The sequence below is a fragment of the Pinus tabuliformis genome, chromosome 4_1, assembly GCF_031772625.1.
Source record: "Pinus tabuliformis cultivar Carrire ecotype Pingquan chromosome 4_1, CPIR1, whole genome shotgun sequence".
NCBI classification, from domain to species: Eukaryota; Viridiplantae; Streptophyta; class Pinopsida; order Pinales; family Pinaceae; genus Pinus; species Pinus tabuliformis.
Window position 1 is genome coordinate 590,143,967 of NC_142303.1, and position 23,885 is coordinate 590,167,851.

The window sequence follows — 23,885 nt, forward strand, 5'->3', positions numbered from 1 at the left end:
GTTGTCTATGTATTTCATGTTTATCTTATGTATTTATGGTAATTGCCCCATATCAGTTTTGCTTATAAATCTTAAAGAAATAATCTATTTAACTCTAACAACTCTCCTAGAAACTCACATCTTTTAACTTAAATTTTCACTAGGGAACACTCCCCTTAGCTAAACTAGGAGATAGTTCAAATAGAGAGAGGGGATTTAGTGTGATAGCCCCTTCTCTGAGTTCCCTGCCACCAACCACACCTTGTGGGGTTGAAGGCTTTTCTCACTTACTTGTAGGTAGGTGTAAGCGGCAGGGTCAACATCTTTTGGCGCCGTTGTTGGGGACAAGTCTTCTTGTACTTGGGAAATACGACTAACTTTCGGTTTTTGCATGTTGGATTTTAGAGTTAGATTCTTGTTCAAGTGGCGACTCCAATTATTTCATTTTCTGCAAGGGTTTCTGCTCGAAGCTAGATTCTTGTAGATTTCTTGTTAATCTTGGACAGGAGCCTCTCTCTGATATCCATTTGCTTTTTCAAGGTCAAGCGAGCATGACATCATGAATGATTTGTTCACCCCTTCTGATTTTACTAACAGGTCAAAATGAGGAGGTCAACTTGTGTTTTTATATTTGTCAAATGGGTGACTTTTTAACCAAAAGTCATACCCCTTCATGGTGGGGCTGACTTGACCATTTGGAGCCTACATGAGGCCCAAAAATATATAATTTTGATTTTTCATTTCCATAATTTTCCTTAGCCAACTTGGGGGACCTTTGGTCATGCAGGAATACCTCCCGATGCTACACAAATATCAACACAAAGTTCCACCAATCCCACATTCCATTATAAAAATAAAAGTAGCGCTGAAAGAATAAAGTGGAGAGGGGAAGTTTTCAAACAGAGAATATTTTGTAGTGAAAACCTCAAATATTAATAATACTCATGAACTTAAACTGAACTGCTGAGTTCAATAACTTTTCTGTCACTGGGCAGCAAATATTTCAACATAGAAAGCGACACCATGGTCAAATGAAAAGTGGCAGTATGTATAAGAGAAAACCCAAAAAGCCATGCTTCAATGTCAAAGATACAAATGCAGCCACACATGCACACCCAAATATCTTGGATATATTAAAATAACTGTGATTACTTTGACTTACAACATCGGCTTTTGTGCATCCAAAGCCATGTGAGAGTGCAGATATATATAATGCTGCACCACACACTCCACTTGGTTTTCTCCCAGTCTGAGGAACATAAAATTTTACAACATAGATTAGGAAAAAAGTGATCAAGAAGGAGATCAAATAAGACACAAAAGAAAAACAAAGTCTAAAAATGATTTCAAAAACAAAAAAAACACTACCTGCATCCAATCACGTTTCATACTTGCCAGTATTCGCAACGCAGTATTTGAAATTGAATGAAACTGCTTTCTAGTTGTTGCTCTCCCAACTAAGCCTATCAAAAGAAAGGAATTTTATATTGAAAATTGCAATCACTTGAAGTAATAGAGATTATAAAAACATAATGCCAGAAATATGTATGGTCATTGTTTGTCAAGAGAGTAGTGACACCCCTTAATATGCACAACCAGGACATGTAAAAATTTCAGACGAAGTCACAACAAACACCTCTCAACCCCCCAATTTCCAGGACAGAAAGAAGGATGAAATGCTTCTGAAACATTTCAACGCTTCTGCCAGAAAAATGGAGTCAGATGCTTTTTATTTTATATTTTGCAAAAACCATCTTATATTACAGAAGAAAAATCATGTAGTAGAATAAAAAATGAAAATAGAAGGCATACACACTGCAGAACCATATCCTCTTTCTGAAAGAAACTAAGGCAGCAATGAACTCAGAGTAAGCTACAGAGGTGAACTATTTGGAATACTTAATTAGTAGGTATATCCTTTGACAGACGGTTGCATACACCTCTTCCAACAAAGAGTGACAAAACGAATTGACAGAACTGACCTCATTGTAAAAATCATACTTGCATTGAAACTTTCAGATTGTGAATAAGATTGATATCCAAATATGATTCTAAACTCCCAAAAGGTGGGTTGAAACAAAGGACCCGGACTCCCCAAGAAGAGTTGCACACAAATGAAGTTGTCCATGAAGCGCAACAGAATCCCTTTCATATGCCATCTGCCAGGATGATCTAGCAAAACTGCAGTGCCATAAATGATGCATCAAAGCCTCTAAATGACAACAATAGGGGCATAAACCATTTGATAGCCTGCTTTTCACAAGGAAAGCTTTGGAAGGAAGCCCTTGATAAACAACCAACCAAGCAAAGACCCAAAGCTTGTAGATCAAACAGAGAAACCATACACTATGCAACAACCAGATCCAACAAACCTCAAGATTGAATGATTTCCATCTTGTGTTCAAAACTAGGGATAAAGGGTATCTCTAATGAAGAAGAGAGTCAAGCTTCTTAGAGTCATACTGCTGAAGGGGATTCCCAAACCTCCATCCCTAATCTCTCCATAAGGGCCCCAGCATGTCTATATTTAGTTTACACACCTCTTCAGATAATAGTAATCTAGCGATACTTCTAACAACTGACTTATCTGGGAAAATGAGATCCTCCTAATGGGCAAGGTCTCTCAAATCCTTCCAAACCCTAGTAATGAAGTCCCAAAGATCTTTCCAAAAGGAGGTAGTTTTGTCGCCTACATGCAACCCTAAAATGTAGCACACTCCACAATACACTACCTTTGGTTTATCCAACTCCAAATTGGCCACCACATCAAATCCCATCCCACTAGACTCCTAGAGAAGTTCCATTTCACCAATGGCACAATGACCCTACAAGCCTACCAAATGCTCTAACAGGTGACAAATTTAGACACCTTAAATAGTTGTAGTGACAAAATGATGTCACATAACCCAAAGACAATAGAGGAGTAGCCAAAGATCCATTCAAAGTTTCGTTCTTTCGACATTTGATGATATTAATATCCATCGCTGGTATAATCCCTCCCAAATCACAGAATCAGATCTCTAGATGGTTTCAAAGGACTCCAACAGCAAGCTAGTGCCCTGTTCGCCCCCTTCATCAATCTCTCTCTCTCTCTCTCTCAAAGATCTCGAGTTGTCGAAGTTCACCTAATGTTTTTGTAACACCATACCTTTCTCACAATTTTATACATATGTTTTTATGTTATACTTTCATAGGTATCTTTTTCCATATTATTTTTAGCTTTTCTAGAAGTTGCGCTAGCACTCCTATATTGTATTCATACTAGTTGTACTCTTCAGTCCCATTGACCTTCTTTTGTGATCATTCATTAGACATTAATATAATTATCTTACCTTACCTGATTTTAGATTAAAAGGAAATGCTCGACTAACTAAAACCAATGTTGCAGGCAGGCAAGAATCAAGAGGAGCTCGCAATACCCTACAACCCTCAACAAAATGGGGTTGTCGAGAGGAAAAATAGGACCATCATGGAGGCAGCGACGGCAATGATCAAGAGTTGTCTATGTTTTTGTGGGCAGAGGCCTGCAATACAGTTGTGTATGTGTAGAACAGGAGTCCTCAGAGGGTATTGGAGGGTGTGACTCCCGAGAAGGTGTTTACAGGAATGAAACCAGATGTGAGTCACTTGCGTATATTTGGTAGTCAAGTTTATGTCCATGTGCCTATTGAGAAGAGGACTAAGCTAGAGCCCTTATCTGAGAGAAGTGTGTTTGTTGGCTACAATGAGGTCTCGAAGGCCTACCGAGTCTACATTCTAGGACAGAGAAAGGTGATCTTGAGTCGCAATGTCAGAACTGATGAGGATAGGACCCTTGAGAGATCTCATTAGCGAGAGCCAACAATGGTAGAGGAGAAGGAGCAAGGGCTCCTAAGGCAAAGCACGGACCAACGTTGCCCAAAGTGAGGATGAAACAGGGACATTTTTTGGAAGTCGAGACGTGAAAGCGTCATTTCCCAAAAATATAGGAAGTAAAGCATCTCAGAGGCATCTACTATATATATATATATATATATATATATATTGCATTTATATTCAAAAAAAATCCCAAATACCAAATTACTTGTAGAAGACATGAAAGCATGCATATTTTTACATAAATCAAGATAGATATGGCATCCATAATTCCATTGTACATCAATGATTAATTATTCAAGCATCAGCCATCTAGATTCTAGCAATTGCAAACATACATCAAATTTTTAAGCATATTATAAAACATAAAACATTTAGAAGATAAAATCATCAAACATTCAAGTAACTTATCTAGCAAGTGAAACTATCAACATTAGTCATGTCCAAAATTCAAATAATAATGTTTACAAAATAGGCCACTTGGCCACCACCAAGACTCAAGTACACACTGAACTAGGAAGAGTAAGACAATAAAGTTCAAATTCACAACAAGCCTACAAGTCTAATCTATGACAACAATAATAAATTGTGAAATATATCTACTAATCTCTCCTCCTTTCACCACGAACAGTATGTGCCAGTGGGCCTCCACGTGGTGGCAATGAAGAAGATGGTGGTTGTGGAAGTTGTGTCACTGAAACTGATGAACATGAAGCCCATGTTCTTGGTGTTGGAGTATGCAACCTAGGAACCAAGGGACCAGATGGGGGTGGCATCTCAACTCGATCATCATCATCCTGGATAAGAGCATCCTCTAATTGCTTTAATCGCAACACTTCATCCTCCAAATTGGCCTCCTCTGGATTTTTGTCCCAAACCTTGAGGTCTTTATTAGTCTTTGCATCAGCACAGTAGTGGTACAACAATAGCAAGTTGTAGTGAACATAAACCAAGCACTTTCCCTGTCTAAATTTAACCTGTTCCATTTAACACTGTGGATGAAAGAATAAGAGCTCCAACACCTCTCTACAGAAGAAGTGTTTACCACCTGTGATAGCACCTGCAATGCTAAAGTCTGTAGAAGTGGAGTAGCACCTCCATGCATGTTCCACCACTCAAGAGAAGAAAAAGTCTCTCGATCTCTAATTGCATGCATGCTCCCAAATGGACTAGTGCTAAGCGTATAGTTGCTCAATTATTTCCGTACCATGGCAGCCTCCTCATCAAGGACTAATTTATCCAATGCTCTCATATAACTAGATAGAACCTCTAGATCTAGGTGTGGTTTTCTCCTACTCCCCCCCCCCAGGTGTTGGTGTTGAAAGCCATGATGGATGATAGTATTTAGGTGTCAGAACATATGCTAAGGCATGCAATGGAATGTTTAGCATATCCCATCGTTTTTCCACCTTTGCACAAATATAATTGTACAAGGTGATATCTCTAGGCTCAACAATGTCTTTAATCTGCCCCAACATGCTATCCATTTGCTCATACACCTCCCCAATTATTAGTTGATCTGAATATGCAAACTTGATCATGTAATAAATTGGTTTGGTGAATTGCAAAACATATTTAATCTGTGACCAAAAGAACATGTCAAGAATAGTGTCCTTGGCTACATTAGCACCATCTCTATTTGTGTTAATTTCCTCCAATGATTCAGAGGTCATCATATTATAGTTAAAGCTTGTCTCACCTTCACTAGCTACCTAAAGATGAGGTAATAACTTGCAAATCTTGTTTTTGCAAGTTTATGCAGCTGCAACTTGGAGTAAGTGCCATAAAAGTAGTGTACCCTTGTATGCCCTGTGATAAATTTAATGAGTTGCTTCCCTCTCTTGTAAAGCTCAGTGATCCATCAACATTCTTTATGCTTCACAATATCATGCATCAATTGGTTGAATGTGTGCACCAAGCACCTAGACCAAAACATGTGTGGATGAGTACGATCAATAACTTTATTGTTGCCCTACAATTTGTTGCATTATCAGTGATCACTTGAACCACATTATTAGGACCAACATCTTTGATTGATTGCAATAGGAGATTTGCAATGTTTTGGGAAGTTGCACTGACGGAAGAGCACTCATGGCATGTAATAAACAATGCACCACTAGCAGAAACACCAATAACATTTATCAAATGTTGGTTTTTTATATTTGTCCACCCATTTGATACAATGGATAACCCACAATCCACCCACTCATTTGTAAAATGTGTCAAATCTCTTTGAACCTTTGCTTTTTCTCTTTCTAATAACATTGTTCTGCTTTCTCATAGTTGGAGCTCTTGTATCCTTTTGGGGCTTCATTGATGGCCTTAACCATATCATGCCAATAGGGAGAGCGAAGCACATTGAGTGGTACACTGTAGGCACAAAGAAATCAGACTATCTTTCCATCCACATCATCCCTCCCAACAACATTCAGGAAATCCCCTATTGTTCTACCTCCAGAGGTTGTAGAACTACCATGAGGAGATGAGCTACCAAATCTAGAGGTTGCACTTAATTCAGACTTAGTTTTTTGTTTCTTGCTTTTTTGTTGTGCAGCCTCTTCTATTTGGATGTATTTTCTTCTTTGTTCAGTTGAAACATTTGGGCAAATTTGTATCCCCACGGCACCCTTTTTCTCATCACTGTCCAACACCCCCCAAAGGTGCCTCATCACACAGGTATATGAACCACTATATGGTTTTCCTCCTTCCACCACCTTTTCCCCTTCAAGTTTGGTCACATAGTTCCACAAGGGTGTCAATGCAGCTTTCCCCTCTAGTGTTTCAATGTTCTCTTCAGGTTCATCCCCTTCCTCTTCAAACCCTTCCTCCTCATCATACATTGGGTCACTCATATGGGGACCACTATCCTCTTGTTCTTCTTCCCTTCCATTTCTACTCCCCCTTGCCATCATGAAAACCAAAATTGGAATGATAAATAGAAGCCAAAAGAACACCATCTTGGAATATGAATATAGGTGGCGGACAACTTGCAATTAAATGAGCAAGAAGAAAGAATGGGAAAGAATAGGAGAGGGAGGAGAAAAAATACAAAAAACAATGACAGCAAAATGAGGGAGTTTGGGGTTTGCACTTACCTCTTTTAGATGGAAGCCCTTCTTTACTCCTCCAAGCTCCTCCTTCGTCACTCCTCAAGGCTCTCTTCAAGTCTCTCTCCTCCTCTCTTTCTCATCTCTTCTCGAAGCTCTCTAGAAAATCCAAGAGTGAGGAAATGAGAGAAGAAATAGAGTTTTATTCCCTTCATTATTTTCCCTAACCCAAGTTAAACCCACCCCCAACCACAATTAAACAAAAATTAAATGAGCTTTGTGGGTCCACACGGCGGAATCGGCCGACAGCCAACGAAACTAGTCGGGATCCGCCTGGAGTCGGCCCCGATCCGTAGCAGATCCACCAAGTAATCCGGCCCCAAAACCGCGTCTCGAGCGTACAGAAACGCAGATCGGGCCAAACGGTTCCCATAGACCAGGGATCATTTTTTCCGGCTCGATCCGCATTTCTGAATTTTCGAGACGCAGTTCCATGGCCAGATCACCCACGGATCCGTATGGTTCGTAAATCCGGGTATTGATCTAGGGAGCATTTCATGCAACACTGGGACCAACAACATCGAAAGGGGCAAAACCAGCAGATGTGGAGGATGAGTTAGATATTCCTTCAAGTTCTACTAGGAGTAGGTCGAGATCGATCAAACAAACATTGAGGGATGTTGAGGAGCATGTGGACCTGAGTACAACATGTTGTTGTTGCTATATATTTAGCTTTCGTTGTAGATAAGGAGATTGAAGATTGCTTTTTACTCAACCATGATACTAGATATCCACCAAAGTAAAAGGCTGCTCCACTGGTGCTCTTGCGATCATCAATGCAACCTACCCAATCTGCATCAATATAAGTTGTAATAACCAATTCATTCCCTTTAGGATACCATAGACCAAAATTAGTTGTCCCTTTGAGATATCTAAAGATCCTTTTTACAGCAAGGACATGAGATTCTTTTGGTGCTGCTTGGAATCGTGCAACTTGTCCAATTGCCTACATCACATCAAGTCTGGAGGTTGTTACATACAATAGGCTACCAATCATGGATCTATATAATTTCTGGTCAACTTCCTTAGATTCATCGTCCTTGCTTAGCTTGCATCCTATCACCATGGGAGTGCTAACTGGTTTGCAATCCTCCATTCGAAATTTCTTCAACATGTCTCTGATGTACTTGGATTGAGAGATGAACATTCCATCTTCTTCCTGATAAATTTGAAGTCCCAAGAAAAATTTTAATTCTCCAAGTAAGGACATCTCAAACTCCTTCATGTCACTAGCAAATTTCTTACTCAACCTATCATCACTGCCAAAGATGATATCGTCCACATATACTTCTATGAGCATTAGGTTGTCTTGTTCAATCTTAAAATATAAGTTGTTGTCAACACTTCCTTTTCTAAAACCTTTCTTCTGCAAATATTTGTCCAAGGAAGCATACCATGCTCTCAGGGCTTGCTTGAGACTGTACAGAGCTTTCTTTAACTTGCAGACATAGTCCCTCTTATCAATAAGTATAAATCCGCCAGGTCGCTATATGTGAAGTTCTTCTCCCAATTCTCCGTTCAGAAAGCCTGATTTGACATCCATCCGATATACTTTGATCTTTCTTGAGCATGCATACGCCAAGAACATCTGCATGGCTTCCATTCTGGCTATGGGAGTGAAGGTCTCTTCAAAATCAATTCCTTCTACCTGTGCATATCCCTTACAGACCAATCTGGCTTTATTTCTGGTAACTTGTCCATCTTCATTCATCTTGTTCTGGAAGACCCATTTTGTACCCATTTTGTGCCTATGAAATTCTTGTCCTTTGGTCTTGGCACCAGTTCCCATGTGTCATTCTTTTCAATTTGATCAAGTTCTTCATTCATGGCCTTGACCCAGTGTTCATCATGGCTAGCTTCGTCAATCCAGCTAGGCTCAAAGGTTGATAGCAAGGCATAGTGCTTCTTCTGCAACATGTTGTTGTTGCCTTCTTCTAGTTCCAATTCCTCCATTTAGGTCTCCAATTATCTATTCTAGCGAATGATTTTTCAGGTACCATTCCTTACGTTCTTTACAAGATGCTTGAGATGTTTGTTGATCAATCTTTGCTTGTTTATCTGCTCGTTCCTCTGGTTCTGTTGAATCTTGTCTGATCTGTGTCTTACACCCTTTATCAAATGTCACATTTAGTGCAAGTTTAAAGTCGCTAAGATTTGATGCCCATTTCAATCCGTCAAAAGCTATAGGGTGCGAGCTTAAAATCATTGAGATTTGATGCCCATTTCAATCTGTCAAAAGCTATGGGAGTGTGGGCTTAAAGGCACTGAGATTAGATGCACATTTCAAGCTAGGAGTTCTTTAGAAATACCAGTCTTCAAGCATTGGAAAGAAAAGACCAACTTTAGGGTACAAAACGTGCCAGGGATCAAGAAAGATAATTCACTTGTCTTCACTAGTCTACAATCTTCAATGGACTCAAACGTTCATCTGAGTCAGATTGGTTTTGGTCATAAAACAATGACCTAGTGCATAGAATAGTCCCCGGTCTTCTTCAAAAGAAGCGCCGAGTGGCCTTCGAAATTTTAACAGCCTTGTATCAATGATCTTCGTTGATCTTGTACCAAAAGAACCATAGAGATAGAACCATTTAACCCAGTGAAACCTTCAAAAGAGAAACATAAACCAAAACCCTTCCCAAAATCACCTCTCATTACCAACTAATTCAGAGCTTATTACAAATATGTGCATTCAATCACTCTTAAGGAGGGCTAATTGAATGCCTTAAATCGTTTTCCCTTGAATCGAAAGGTTCCCTCCAATAGGTAAGATGATATATCAGTAAGGATTTTAAAATTCAAATTTTTGCACGAACATATTTCATTTCAATTGACTTGGAGTCAAAAGAAAATTAGGACCCAAAATAATCTATTTTTTTCTTTTGATTTTGGAATATTTGAAAGACAAGCCAAAACCCTTATAGCTCTTAAATTTTAAAAGAATCGTCTTTTGCCATAAAGAATTAATTTAATTCATAATGAAAGGTCTTTGAGCATTATCTCAACTAAAGAGGAACTGCCACATCATCAACCCTTCAGGTTTATGCCCACAAGTTGGGGGCTTAATCTTCAAGCAAGCATAACTCCCAAACTTGTGAATGCTCTCATGGCGTGCCACATACCACTGGAATTGGCTCGACTAGGAGAATTCAATAAAGGTGACATTGACCAAAAAGACCTTATATTTCCTTGTCATTTTTGTTTTTAAAAGTGGGGCTCCACTGGTTGTAACTTGGGTTGACATCAATGACAGCCATAGTTCATCACCTAGAAACCTAGAAATTAGACAAAAGAGAGACAAAATATGTATATTGAACAACCACTAGACTAATGCCTTCATCTAATTGGATAATGGAGTATTTTAGGGAAAATTCTAGGAAGATGGCTTTAATGAAGAGGATGAAAGAGAAACAATCTTTACTTAGAAACCCTAGCAACATCCTTAGATCGAAAATTCTATGTTCAAGAGATGCACATAGCCGAGTTCTTTTGAAGGGTTCAAGGAAAACACTTTTACATACCATCAAGAATCATGATTTCAAGATAGATATTGCAATTTTGACATGGCACACATAGAAACCCTAATTAGCATGAGATAATATGCAAAAATGGAAGAAGATAAACAATAAACGTACAAAATTCCACAAGAATCTCTTCAATCATTCCCAAAGAAGTCTCCTTATGCATAATTCCTCCTCAAAAGACAATTTGCTCCATAAAATTACATTTCATCCAAGTAGAAAACATAACAATAGCTAGTGCACACTTCTAAAGAAGGGTAAGTGTGATGAACGATGATGATGAATAATGAGTGAGACTTCCCTCTATTTATATAAGGGCAACCACTATTTATATAAGGGCAACCAAGTCTCACTTCAATAATTTTACAAGAAAATCCGTAAAACAAGTTTACTTGAGTGTTCAACTAGGTCAAACGTCACAAGTCGACCTTGAAATAGCTCTAAAACATAATAATGTGCCAAAATTAACCCACACGTGGGAAAAAAGGATCTCCACCTTGATGTCATCCTCCAAAATGGTGAATAACGCATCAAGTGAGGAAATGGTCCAAGTGTGCTCCTCAATCCAAGAAAACCTCAAAGTACATGTGTACATCTCCAAAAGGCACCTCGTCCACCATGACATCATCCAAAAGGAGGCTTATCGCACCCTTCCATAGCATGTAGGAGTGTTGTGGCACCATCTAGGGCAAGCACTGGCATCAAGGAATGATGTTCTAGCCATCTCAAGTTGTCTCAATGATAACCATGCTCACCTAGGCTTTGGAACAGGGCATTCTCAATCAAACAAGGCCAAAGCCAACTAGGGGGCATCCTAGGTCCATGTACGCACATCATGAAACAGACCAATACCCAAGCTTTCAATTTCAACATTTCAACATCTAGAGGCACATCCAAAGGTGTAAAAGCATGTCGAAGTTGCTCATTTTTGGAGAGGTAAATTTGGGACCACAAAGTCATATTTACACTCAGAATGAGGGAAAGCACCCGCTAGATGTTGTAGATGAATCAAGTTATCCCTAAAGGAATCTCTGCCATGTGTGTAATACCACATGAACAAAACCTCTCAATATCAAATGAGATCAACTTCAACAAGGACATAAAACCATTAGAGCATCTTAATGGACCATATCTAATGCTAGCAGCACAAGAAGACTTCACAAAACTCACCTTCAAATGTCTAACTAGCTTAAGGCCTGTAGACAAGTTACCTCACTTATGTTAGGAATGATTGGGTCCACAATCCTATTAGATGTTTCCGGAACCTAAAGGCAATGACATGTCCTAGGTTGACACATCAATCCATAGGTGTGTGTGATATGGTGGCCATGAGAACCGTTGATGGGGGTCCAACATCCAAAGCATAATGATGTAAGGAGGGAGAAATCATGGTGGCAAGAGTTACCCCTTTTCTCAGCCTTCCTTTTCCACCCCTCTAGTGCACCTTTTACCTCACTGATTTATCATTATTTGGTGCACAACTTAAGAGCCCAAGCTTGCTTTATGCTTATCCTATACCCATTTAAGAACTACCAGTTTCCCTCTCATCAGGGCTAGGACATTTAAGAGTTCCTTTATTTTAGATGAAGCACTAAATATCTGAGGAACTAGGTGATGGCTAACAAGGGGGGTAGAGCTCATGCTACACTTTTATCCATGCACTAAATAAGGCTCAACCATATTTTGCACTTTCAATTTTCTTTCTATTGTGAGTTTATACATTTTTATCGTTCTTTATGTTGAATCAACCTCTACAACCAAGCTTTATGGACTTAACTCACGGATGTGGATATAGGGTGCCAATCTCAATGACCAGTGACTATCAACCCAAAGGTTGGAGATGAATAATTGAGAGAGATGGTGATACAGACCCAAATTTTGAGCCTGCTTAACCCATAATGCCCAAAATTCTTTCCCAAAAAAAAGGCGCTTCCTTCAAGCCTTGTATAGACCTCTCTATCGGGATATAATTCCCTTTATACAAATAACCCAGTGGGAGGAGTCGAAAGGTACATATACAACCCCTTCTTATATCCTCGTTCCATTAAACATATGCCCCAATATTCTAACTATAACTCGGCCCCTTTGTACGACAACAAGTGCATGCTACCAAACATATTCCCCAATATTCTTCTCGCGCAATAGACCTTTTCTTTAAGCCTCAAAGGCTTCAACTTCCCGCACTCATACCTATCCGCACCCTTCTTTGTACAGCACGATCCCACTGGGATAGAATCTTCGGGCTGGACCCAAAATTCCACTTAAGCCCAATCGTTTAAGCCCGACGCAATGAAAAAATGGATGAGGAACGAGACCCACTCAAGTCCCCACTTAATGACTCTGACCCGCTTACGATAGCTTGGCGCTATATAGAGGTAAATCAACAAAGCCTCTGGTTATGAAATCTTCGGGTGGGGTCCACTATGCCATGTCCGCCCGACACTTAGTCGGTCGACATCTCCCTTGTACGCTTCCCTTTTCTCTTCCAAGATGAGACCTCTGGCCCAGCGCTTGTCACTTAACAACTTTCTTGAAAGTTCTGTCTCCCTACCTGTTAATTGAAGGACTTCCGTCGAGGCCCTAAAAACTAAACGTTGCACTTCTCTAGCTTGACTTTGCCTCTAGCCTTGCTCTATGGCTCCATGACTTCTCAGTACATTCTTTTGGTCTATTCCTCTGCTCAATCCTTCCAAAGCTTAATAGCTCCTTTCGCTATCTCTATTAATCCACTACAAGTTTTTGTGACCTCTATTATTTATAGCAGCAGGATCATTGATCCTCCGTTGATCAAAAATCTTTGTTCCACTCGAGTCTGGAAGGATCAAAGGATTCTCACCTTCTCTGAACGCTATCAATCCTGAGCTTTTCTGCTACGCTCCTGCAATGGTTTCCACAGTACCTGTGATCATACTCAACCAACTTTGTCTAGGTCTTGGTCTTGTGCTCCTCTATGTTAAAAGACTCTAATTTTGTGGTAGTTATGTCTACAAATTCCTTCTGAGCTTCATACCTGCAACATCAATTAACTATACATGCATGTAGATGCAAGAATTGTAAATAATAACCAAAAGCTCAGCCTTCAAATATAAATAAAGATTCCAACTCCAAAATACACTCAAATAAAATGTTTCTGGATTATATACCAATAATTTAAAAAGTCACTGGCCTAAAATACAACATTTTCCCACTCGGCTTGATTATTACAATAAAGCCCCTCGTTGGCCTTATGGCCATATTCGGCCTTCTCTGACAACCTTCTTGGCTCTACTCTTAGATACCTCTCCCCTTTGGCTATTATAAAAATGATAACATTTATATAAAATAGGATTCTCAACTGATTTAGGTTCAGATCCACAATCTCGTCAACAAAATCCTATCTCTAGCTTTCCTAGATCCACAAAATCCTCTCATCAGTTGAACTAACTCTAAAACCTCTCCAATCCTCCAAAATATTCTTGAGAACTCTCCTAAAGAGTAGATCTGGTTACATCAATCCTCACTTAAATCAATTATGTACATTTATTCTAAAAGCTTAGGAAAATACATTAAATTAAACAATTCCACACAATTAGGGAACCAACTCCTTTGGTAAATGAAAAGACCCTTATTCTAGTCAAAACCTTTTAACTTGGAAGTGGAATGCTCTTGCATCAGAATCCCAAGGTGAAAAAGAATCATGAATCTTCCTGGATCCCAAATTTTGTTTTTCAATTCGTCCTTCGCTTTGCTATGTTGTTGTCTTCTTCATCCTTCCAAGCTTACATACTTTATGTTGTAGTTCTCCTTCCTTAGTGATGTAATCGCGTTCCACCATCTGCAATATGTTGTCCATTATTTTCCTCTGCTTCAAACACCTCTTATGTTGAGGTTCTTTCAACATTAGCTTCCTAATCTCTTTGATCTCCATGTCCAGTTGATCCTCGAGCTGGTTCATACTCTACAAACCTCTATCATTTTTCTGTTGAACTTTATTGCTGTTATTCCTCATTGGTTGTTGCGGTACCTTCTCCTCATCCCCCTTCAAACTTACCTATCATGTTTGCACTTCCTTCTTCAATTGGCCTTGGATTGTCCAAGCAATCCTCTAAAACTCTGAGCTCTGCTACAAAACTACTTCCCACGCTAATCTTAAACTCTGACTCCTTTGTCATGAGATTGGTGCCTTTTCCTCCAACATTATCATTATCATCTTCCATGGGAGCTTTCAATAGGTGTCCTTCTTTGAAATCTGCAAAAAAATTCTCCAGTAGGAATTCCTTGATCTCATCCATCTCCTCTAGTAGCTTTATTTCTTTATCAACTTGTAAAAACATGTTATTTGAGTGTTGGTCATTACCTGCATCCACACACAAATTGTCAGTTTTAAAATCATTAAGACTTTGCAATCTCATTTGATGTCTTTATCAGCATCCTAATCTGCACTAATCCAGTAGTCCATTAAATTGCCAAGAAATCCTTCCTCCACATCCTTAGCTTCTTCTTCAGCAATGTGCAAACCTTACTCACAGACAATCAAATTATACTCAACTACTCTGAGTTCTTCTCTCACTCTAACATACATTCTCTGCCTCAACTCTTTCTATAGTGGAGGCAATCTCATTTTCTTTTGTCTCATCATCCATCCATATCTCTAGCTCTCCTAGTTTTTGTGAAAAATTCGTTGCAGTGATTGATTTTTCTCCTACATATTTACAATAATAAGTTATTTACCAATGCTTCAATAAATATCAAAATAAACTTAGCGGCAGATTTCACAAATTAAGAACTGAAAATTAAAAAGGCAAGAGAAACACCAGCATATGAACAATCACATCGACACACTTGTTTTCGGACAATCGTCCACAAAAAAACCAACGCAAGAAAACCAATGCAGCAGATTTGAGGGTTTCTATTATTGGCAGTAAATTTCTGAATACAATCTGGATGCCCCAGAGAAAATGGTAATCCACTCAGAGAAGATAACTGAAAAAAATAGTGAGAATTTTCTCACACTGAATCTGGAGATTTTACACTAGCCTCAGCTCTTGAATGACCTACTGCGCAGTCTCTGCGTGAGCCTACGCAATCACTGCGTGACTTCTGCATGGAGAATCCCTCTGACTGTGTCACCCTAGCTGTTGTTGGTTCTACCGCTGAGAAATCGAGATTTCTGCTGCCAATCAACCACAGTGATTCCTGGCACTGATCTCTGCTATCCCCCAACAATTCGACGTCAACCTTTGCATCAACCTCCTCTAGTTGTTGCGTTGTCCCTCCTTGGCACTGCGTTGGATCTTTGATCCTTCACTGTCTTCTCTGAAGTATATTCACTTGAACTGGAAATCACTTCCTTCCAGTACTGCCTTTGATCCTCACTGCTTGATCACTTGTTCAAATTCCTTTGCAAACCCTGCCCTAGGAATATTGAATTGACTGATCAACTCTCTATCTATTTCAAATGAACCCCAAGCCTCCTTATACTTTTCTCGTTGAGACTTCAACAGACGAGATTAAGTCTCTAATCAATGGCTAAGATTAAATCTTGACTTGATCCGCTTTCTAGAACATTCTCACCCATATTTTAATTAATACCCATTAATACTTTAATTTTCCTAAGTTTAGACTTAGTAGCCCCATTAAAAATATTAATTATTTTAATAAAATACAATATGGGTGGAATTTCACCAAACGGTTCATGGGTTCTTTAGAACTCATGTACCTTAGCCTCTGCACCAATTTTCATGGCTAGAGCACATCCGATGCTACCAAAAACTAACAATTTTCCTGTAACATTTGTTTCAAAAAATTGAGTTCTAATTTCAACTCAGCCATCTCTCTCTTGAATTCTTTACTACTCATCCTCTTTATATCAAATGGCTTAATATTGCTTCCTCTTTGACTCTGACCCTTTCCTGAACCCATCATATGACCATCAGTAGTCATTTTGTCTTTTTGTTGCTTCTCCTTTTGAACTCTCCTTGTTCACCTATGACCTGCAACAAGCCTTCCTCTTGTAGCAAGTCTTGTACTTGCTGCCAATACCTCACTAAGCTTCCTCCTGAGCTCATTCTTTTGATATTTTTGGTTCCTTCTTTGGAACTTCTTCCTCTCTTTCTCCCAGCAATTCTACCCACACTCACTGTGGAATTACCCTCTCTGACCAACTTCTACCCAACTACTACTTGTTAGAAGTCATCCTTCTCTTTCAGTCCTTTGCAGTAGAACCTCTTCTCCTTTCTCTAGAGCACACATGCTCTTCAACTACAAAAGTTATTAGACCGTTGTAATTTCCTTTGCTCACTTCTCTCTTCTTCTTATTGTCCTTGCTTCAGCTATTTCATTATGACATTGGGTTCTGTCACAATCCTCCTTTCAAGAACTTTGCTTGTTATATGGCTGCCACCTATAAGCATAACTCTTTATGACCAAAATTGACAGAAAACAAAACATCAAAGATCTATACCAAGATCCTCAATAATCTTCCTGTTAGTCCACTCCTTTGAACCAATTCACCTCAAAACATTTTTGTTCAAAGTAATCTTTCCCAAAAGTATAGCATTGCTTTCATCTCCCTGCAATCATCTCTTATTTGGAAAAAAAACAATTCTTTACAAAAGAATTTCAATATTCTTTCCTTTTCCATCAAGCTGAAAAAAAAAATATCCCTGTCTGCTATGCCTCTGCATTGTTGCATCATAATGTGAGTCTTCTCTATCTAAACAGTCAACCATTTCTCTTTTAAAAGGCGGCTTCAAATACTTCTCTCGAACTTAATGTAAAATGGACACAAACAAATTACTTACTGCTGCAATATAATCTCACTCTGCGTTCCTTTCTAAGAGCTCTATATAAGCTAGCTCTGCCTCCATGATTGCAGTACTTCAATATCCTTGACTCAAAATGTTTTTCTCTATCTTATTCCAAAATTTCCAGTGTTTCTCTTCCAAGTTTTATCCTATGGTCTTCAACTTTCAAAAACAAACATAAATTGCAGAACAAATAAATTTACCTTCTTTCGAATTCCTCCAAATCCGATTCTGCTACAACTCCACTTTCTGCTTCTATATTCTAGGACTTTCAGAGCATTCAAGCTTTGATACCACTTGATGCAGGCCCAATTTTTGGGCATGCTTAACCCACAGTGCCTAAAACTCTTTCCAAAAAAAGATGCTTCCTTCAAGCCCTGTATAAACCTCTCTATCGGGATATAAATCCCTTTATACAAATAACCCAGTGAGAGGAGCCGAAATGTACACATACAACCACTTTTTCTATCCTCATTCCATTAAACATATGCCCCAATATTCTAACTATAACTCGGTACCTTTATTCAACAAGTGCATGCTACCAAACATATGCCCCAATATTCTTCTCACACAATAGACATTTTCTTTAAGCCTCAAAGGCTTTGGCTTCCCGCGCTCACACCTACCAGCACCCATCCCTTTGTCTCACGCGAACCCGCCAGGATAGAATCTCTAGGCGGGACCTATAATTCCACGTAAGCCCGACCGTTTAAGCACAACGCAATGGAAAAAGGGATGAGGAAAGTCGTCGGTTAGAATTTTCCGGGCAGGACCTACTCAAGTCCCCACTTAATGACTCTAGCCCGCTTACGATAGCCCGAAGCTATATAGAGGTAAATCAAGAAAGCCTCCGGTTATGAAACCTCTGAGCAGGGTCCACTATGCCACGTTCGCCCAGTGCTTAGTCGGCCCCGCAACTCCCTTGTACACTTCCCTTTGCTCTTTTGGGATTAATCCTCCGACCTAGTGCCTGTCACTTGACGACTTTCTTGAAAGTTTTGTCTCTCGACCTGTTAATTGACAGACTTCCATCGAGGCTCTAAAAACTAAGTGTTGCACTCCTCTAGCTCGACTCCGTCTCTAGCCTTTCTCTGTCACTTCTGCAAATTCTCGGTACACTCTTTTGGGCTATCCCTATGCTCAATCCTTCCAAAGCTTAAGAGCTCCCTTCGCTATATCTAATAATCCACTACAAGTCTCTATGAGCTTTGTTCTTTATAGTAGAAGGATCATTTATTCTTCGTAGATCAATGATCTTTGTTCCACACGAGATTGGAAGGATCAAAGGATTCTCGTCTTTTTTGAACGCTATCACTCCTGAGCTTTTTTGCTATGCTCTTACAATGGTTCACACTGTACCTGCGATCATACTCGACCAACTTTGTCTTTGTCTTGGTCTTGCGCTCCTCTGTGTTAAAAGACTCTAATTATGTGGTAGTTATGTCTACAAATTCCGCCTGAGCTTAGTACCTGCAACATCAATTAATTATACATGCATATATACACTAGAATTGTAAATAATAAACAAAAGCTCAGCCTTCAAATATAAATAAATATTCGCACTCCAAAATACACTCAAATAGAATGCTTTTACATTATATACAAATAATTAAAAAGGCCCCTAGCCTAAAATACAACATTTGCCCTCTCGGCCTAATTATTACAATAAAGTCTCTGTTTGGCCTTATGGCCCTATTCGGCCTTCTCTGCCAGCCTTCTTGGCTCTACTCTTACACACCTCTCCCTTTTGACCGTTATAAAAATGAAAAGATGTATACCAAATAGGATTTTGAACTGAGTTAGGTTCAGATCCACAATCTCCTCAACAAAATCCTACCTCTAGCTTTCCTAGATCCACAAAATCCTCTCATGAGTTCAACTAACTCTAAAATCTCTCTAATCCTCCAAACTACTCTTGAGAACTCTCCTAAAGAGTAGATCTGGTCACACCAATCCTCACTCGAATCAATTATGTACATTTATTCTAAAAACTTAGGAAAATACATTAAATTAAACAATTCCACACAATTAGGGAACCAATTCCAATAGTAAATGAAAAGACCCTTATGCTAGTCAAAATTGTTTTGACTTGGACATGGAATGCTCCTGCATCAGATGGAAAGTGGTAGGTATGGATTACCCTGGACACACTATATCGATCAGTCCTTCCTCAGTGGTGCCCTTTCTAAACCATAAGGCCTCAAAAGAGGTCCCACTGGACTCGAGTCAAATCCTAACCTCCCAAGTGAAGTGTGGGAACAAGGATAAAATCGAAGGTGATCAATCATCCAGTTTCCAGCGTAATTCAAATTGATATGCCCATAACATTAAATGAAAGAACATGATTGCAAGAATGGTTAGAGTAACTAAAGATAGCTGACCCGCCTTCCTTCAAGAAGCATGCTAGATGGAAGAGAGTATTGACCAGAGTAATAGGTAAAGAACTTTGGCATAATGTTATCTGTCAAACACCATAGCGTTGTTGGCTGGTTGGTTAGCACAATGAGAAGAAATATTTTCTCCTATGGATAAACCACTTTTGGTGGGTAAAGGGACCAATGGAAAAGAAACCACAAGGATAAAGAATTATTAACTTGGGCAAAGGCTAAAGCATTGGTGAAGAAGGTCTTCATCATAGCAACACAATAGGGTCCAAACCCCAAATATGTCAATATTTATGGAATTGAGGACCAATCTGTTAGTTCTTTATGGTTGGGTAGCATCGAACAAGTGTTCTAGTCTTGACATTAGTCAGAGTGGCTTAGAAACACTAGAACTCCAGAACCCAGAAAAAGTTTTAAGAGAAAGCACCTAGAGACGGCTCAATTAAGTTAATTAATAAATAATTAAATATTTCCTAAGTCTAACTTAGGAAAAGTGATTAATTAACAAGAATTAACTGAGAAAGGTGAGATTTCTCTAGAAACTCGCATGGATTGACTTAGAGATGATCTTAGTTGTTGATGAGGATTTAATCCAGTGTTCCACGGGGACTCGCCCCCCCCCAAGGGGTTCAGTTTCCTCGCTCCCCCATGCTCCGGGGACTTGGGGACGAGTATGGGTCGTTTCTCCATGCTCCCAAAAATGAGGAAACTCTGGGGGACATGCCAGGGGGTCGTTTCCCTTTCCTAAGGGGGCATTTCCGAAAAGGGGGACGAGGGGGGTCGTGAGGGGACGAGGTGCGACAAGAGGGGACGAGGGGGGACGAGAACACGTTTTAATTTTTAAAACAAAACTAAAATTCAATTTAACTTAAAACTAAAACTTAATTAACCTTAAAACTAACGCTCTTAACACTTAAGCGTAGGGTTTCATTGTTTCAAACTTTAGTTTTATTATGTTATAAAGCTACAAGTTGTGACCTCACACCCACACACGCATAGCTGAAGCCTGAGGCCTCGCACGCACAGCTGAGACCTCACACCCTCACACGCACAGCTAACTATTGAAAATTTTGACTCTTGATGTATCAAACTTGACTTTAATCTTTTATAATTCTATAAAATTTGGACTCTTGATGTATGATGTATCAAACTTGACTTTTATAATTTTACATCAATATTCAATATTCACTGTTCAGTATTCAATGTTCATAGTAGGAAGTGGAACATCAATATGGTTTAAACTTTAAACTTTAATCATAATGTATGATTATAAATTAGAATTTTAAATTTATATGATATTAGAAAATGATATTCATATCAATGATCATGCTTTGCATCTTTTCAATTCAAACCCAATTGTCATAGTGGACTCAATTAATAAATTATGTTTTATATTTATAAGTATTTAAGACCCTGACACTCCCCCACGTTTCCTAAAAAATGGTGGGGAGCTTTTGCGTAGGCCGCTCCCATGCCCCCTCGCTCCCTCGCCCCCTCATCCCGGAACCTTGGTGGAACATTGATTTAATCATGGTTTTTGGTGAGCCAATGAGAGATTATAAGAGGAGGTCGATGGGGTTGGAGCAAGACACACTTGAGGTTGAGTTACTTGGTAGAAATCGAGCTTCCCAATTGCAGTAATTCAGTAGAGAGAATTCGAGCCAAAAGGGACGCGGAGTCAGTGAGCGGTAGAGACAGTGAGTCAAGAGGAAGATTTCAAGTTCCGGAGAGGCAACAACAGAAGACCGAGTTATTCTACTAGAGGTTGCACAGGGACTGCGCAGGCAACTACAGAGTGGCAAATCGATTTAGCTGAGCAGTGAGTTGATTCAGCTTCCAAAGGCCAAGAAAATTTTCCAAAGGGTCGAAGGATCACTTCCAGCAACCACAACGGTAGGACGTTAGACTCAGAGGCAGATTCCAGCAATGCGAGTTACAGGCTGCGCAGCGTCTATGCAGAGGCCTATGCAGGGGTTTTCTACAGCCAATTTTCTTAGTGGTGTTGTATCGGGATTTTCCCGTGGAGGAAGAAATTCCCTCAATAATTTTGCTAGATTTTCTTGTTGAGGATTGCCAGTATTGCATCCAAATTGTACTCATATTTTCACTACTGCATAATAATAAAACCCTCATCTGCTGCACTGGTTTTTCTGCACTGGGTTTTTGCAGGGATAATTGTCCAAAAATAATTGTGTCAATTTTATTGTGTGCGCTTTATAATTCTCAATTTCCAGCATTTTATTTTTTGCAGCATATTTTTATTCGTGAAGAATTGCAATGTGATTTATTCGTTGTTTGTCGTACCAAATAAACTACATAATTAATCTGTCAGAAGAATAAATTTCTAGTTGCTGCAATTTAAGGCAAATTTCACACAATCAACCCAATCATAAGGCTTCTCAAACTCAATCTTCAAGATTAGGGACTACAAACCAGTCTCCCTAGCCCACTCGATAGCCTCCCAAGCAGAAACAATGATGTCTAGAATGAATCTACCCTACATAAATCCAATTTCCCCCAGCCTGCTACATATCAAGTAACAAAATAGATCCTCAAAGCCAAAGCCTTGGACTTGATTTTATAAGAAATAGTGATAGGCTTCCATCCCCCAATAGAATCACTAGTTGCATTCTTAGGAATAAATTTAACCAACCCCTAGTTTAGGAACTCATAAAGGGGACCATAAGCGAACAACTTAGGGGCGAAACAACAGAAATGATCACCAACAAGATGTCGCTTGGCCTTATAAACTCTCAAGCAAGACCATCCATGCCTGAAAATTTGCAATTCCACGTGGAGGATGTCAATTTGTGTAGCTCAAACATGTGTAGAGTCTCTAATGGTGTCTATGAGACTAAGGAACATAGTAGTTTATTTTCTCCCATACCCAAAAAACATTTCTAAGGAGATTAATTGAAACAAATCAATTTTCCTCTAGTGACTTCTAGAAAAGTCATGAGATGGGGTCAAGATGATCTTTGCCATCGATTATGATTAGATTGTGGTCATTGATTACTTAATGAGAGATTATAAAAGGGAATCAATGGGCATTTGGAGAACATATTCGAGACATAGATTTGCAATGAGAACAAAAGGGCACAATGATAGCGTAAGGGCACCAGCAAATTGAGATCAATCGTGATTGAAGACAGAGTAACCAAAGAAAATTCTTCACAGCAATTTTGAATTTCTTAGTGATAGAGGGAGATCAATTTTATCTACAAAGAGGCTGAGATTCCCAGCAATGCAAATTGACTCAAATAGGCCGAATTGTTGGAGAAAGAATGAATTTGCCAAAGTAATCAATATGCACAGGAGAAGCCGGGTTTGCCAGAGAAGGTCGAATTTCCAAAGGAGGCTAGGTTTATTTCCCAACCAGTGCAAGTTGCTAGAGAGGTCGAGTTAGCCAGGGCCACACATGTGAATCAGATCAAAGAGCCAGAGGAGGGCCAAATTGAATCAGAGGGGTCGAGTTGCTTCCAGAAGGTCAAATTGAGAAGTGAAGAAAAAAAATTGGAGGTCTGCTAATTTACAACGAACAATTGTAATATTTTCAATTACATAATTGCAGAAGAATAATAAAAATACTCATTTGTACAACTGGTTTTCCCCACACCGGTGTTTTTCTAGGGACATTTGTCCAAAAATATTTGTGTTCATTATTTGTGTGAGCAATATTTTCTCAATTCCTGTAATTTAATTTTCTCTGAAGTTGCAGTAGTGTTTTTTTCAGTATTTGCCGCATATAAATTGCAGAAGACAAATAATCTATTTCAAAAATAATAACCAGTAACTACAACAGTATTTAAAATTTCACAGAGGACATGCTACAAATAGCTCCTCTCAAAAAGCCCCTGTCCAACCTACCTCGATCACCACTAGAAATCATCCAGAGGACCGCCTCCACCAAGCATCTTAAGTAACCACCTCACCATCTGTCAAAATGTAAGCAATAAAATTACTCTGAAAATGCATGCTAAATGTTGGAATTTCTAAGTCTAACAGTTAGAAATCCTTCTTGTACTTTCTGATTTATTTCTTCCTACTTGTTCTGTTAATTAACAAGTTATTTACCATGTAAATACTGAAAATAAATACAAGTACAATCTCAACACATACAGATCATCAACTAAAAGAAAAACAAGCACACAAGTGACACTCTTGTTTTTGGACTAATGTCCACGGAAAAACCCAATGCGGGAAAAACCGGTGCAGCGACCTGAGGGTTTTCTTATTAAGCAGTTTTAGAATACAATA

At 39.2% G+C, this 23,885-nt stretch overlaps 1 protein-coding gene across 3 annotated transcripts in view; it reads right to left on the bottom strand.

Annotated features, from left to right (window-relative positions):
- LOC149177348 (Cyclin/Brf1-like TBP-binding protein) overlaps positions 1–23,885 on the bottom strand; it is a 411,187-nt gene that overhangs the window by 178,703 nt on the left and 208,599 nt on the right. For all 3 annotated transcript variants that reach the window (XM_089420099.1, XM_089420101.1, XM_089420100.1), the window contains 2 exons: positions 1,348–1,442; positions 1,142–1,228 (listed from right to left, as the gene is read on the bottom strand). In XM_089420099.1, coding sequence (XP_089276225.1) covers positions 1,142–1,228; positions 1,348–1,442 — 182 coding nt within the window. The remainder of the gene's footprint in view (positions 1–1,141; positions 1,229–1,347; positions 1,443–23,885) is intronic.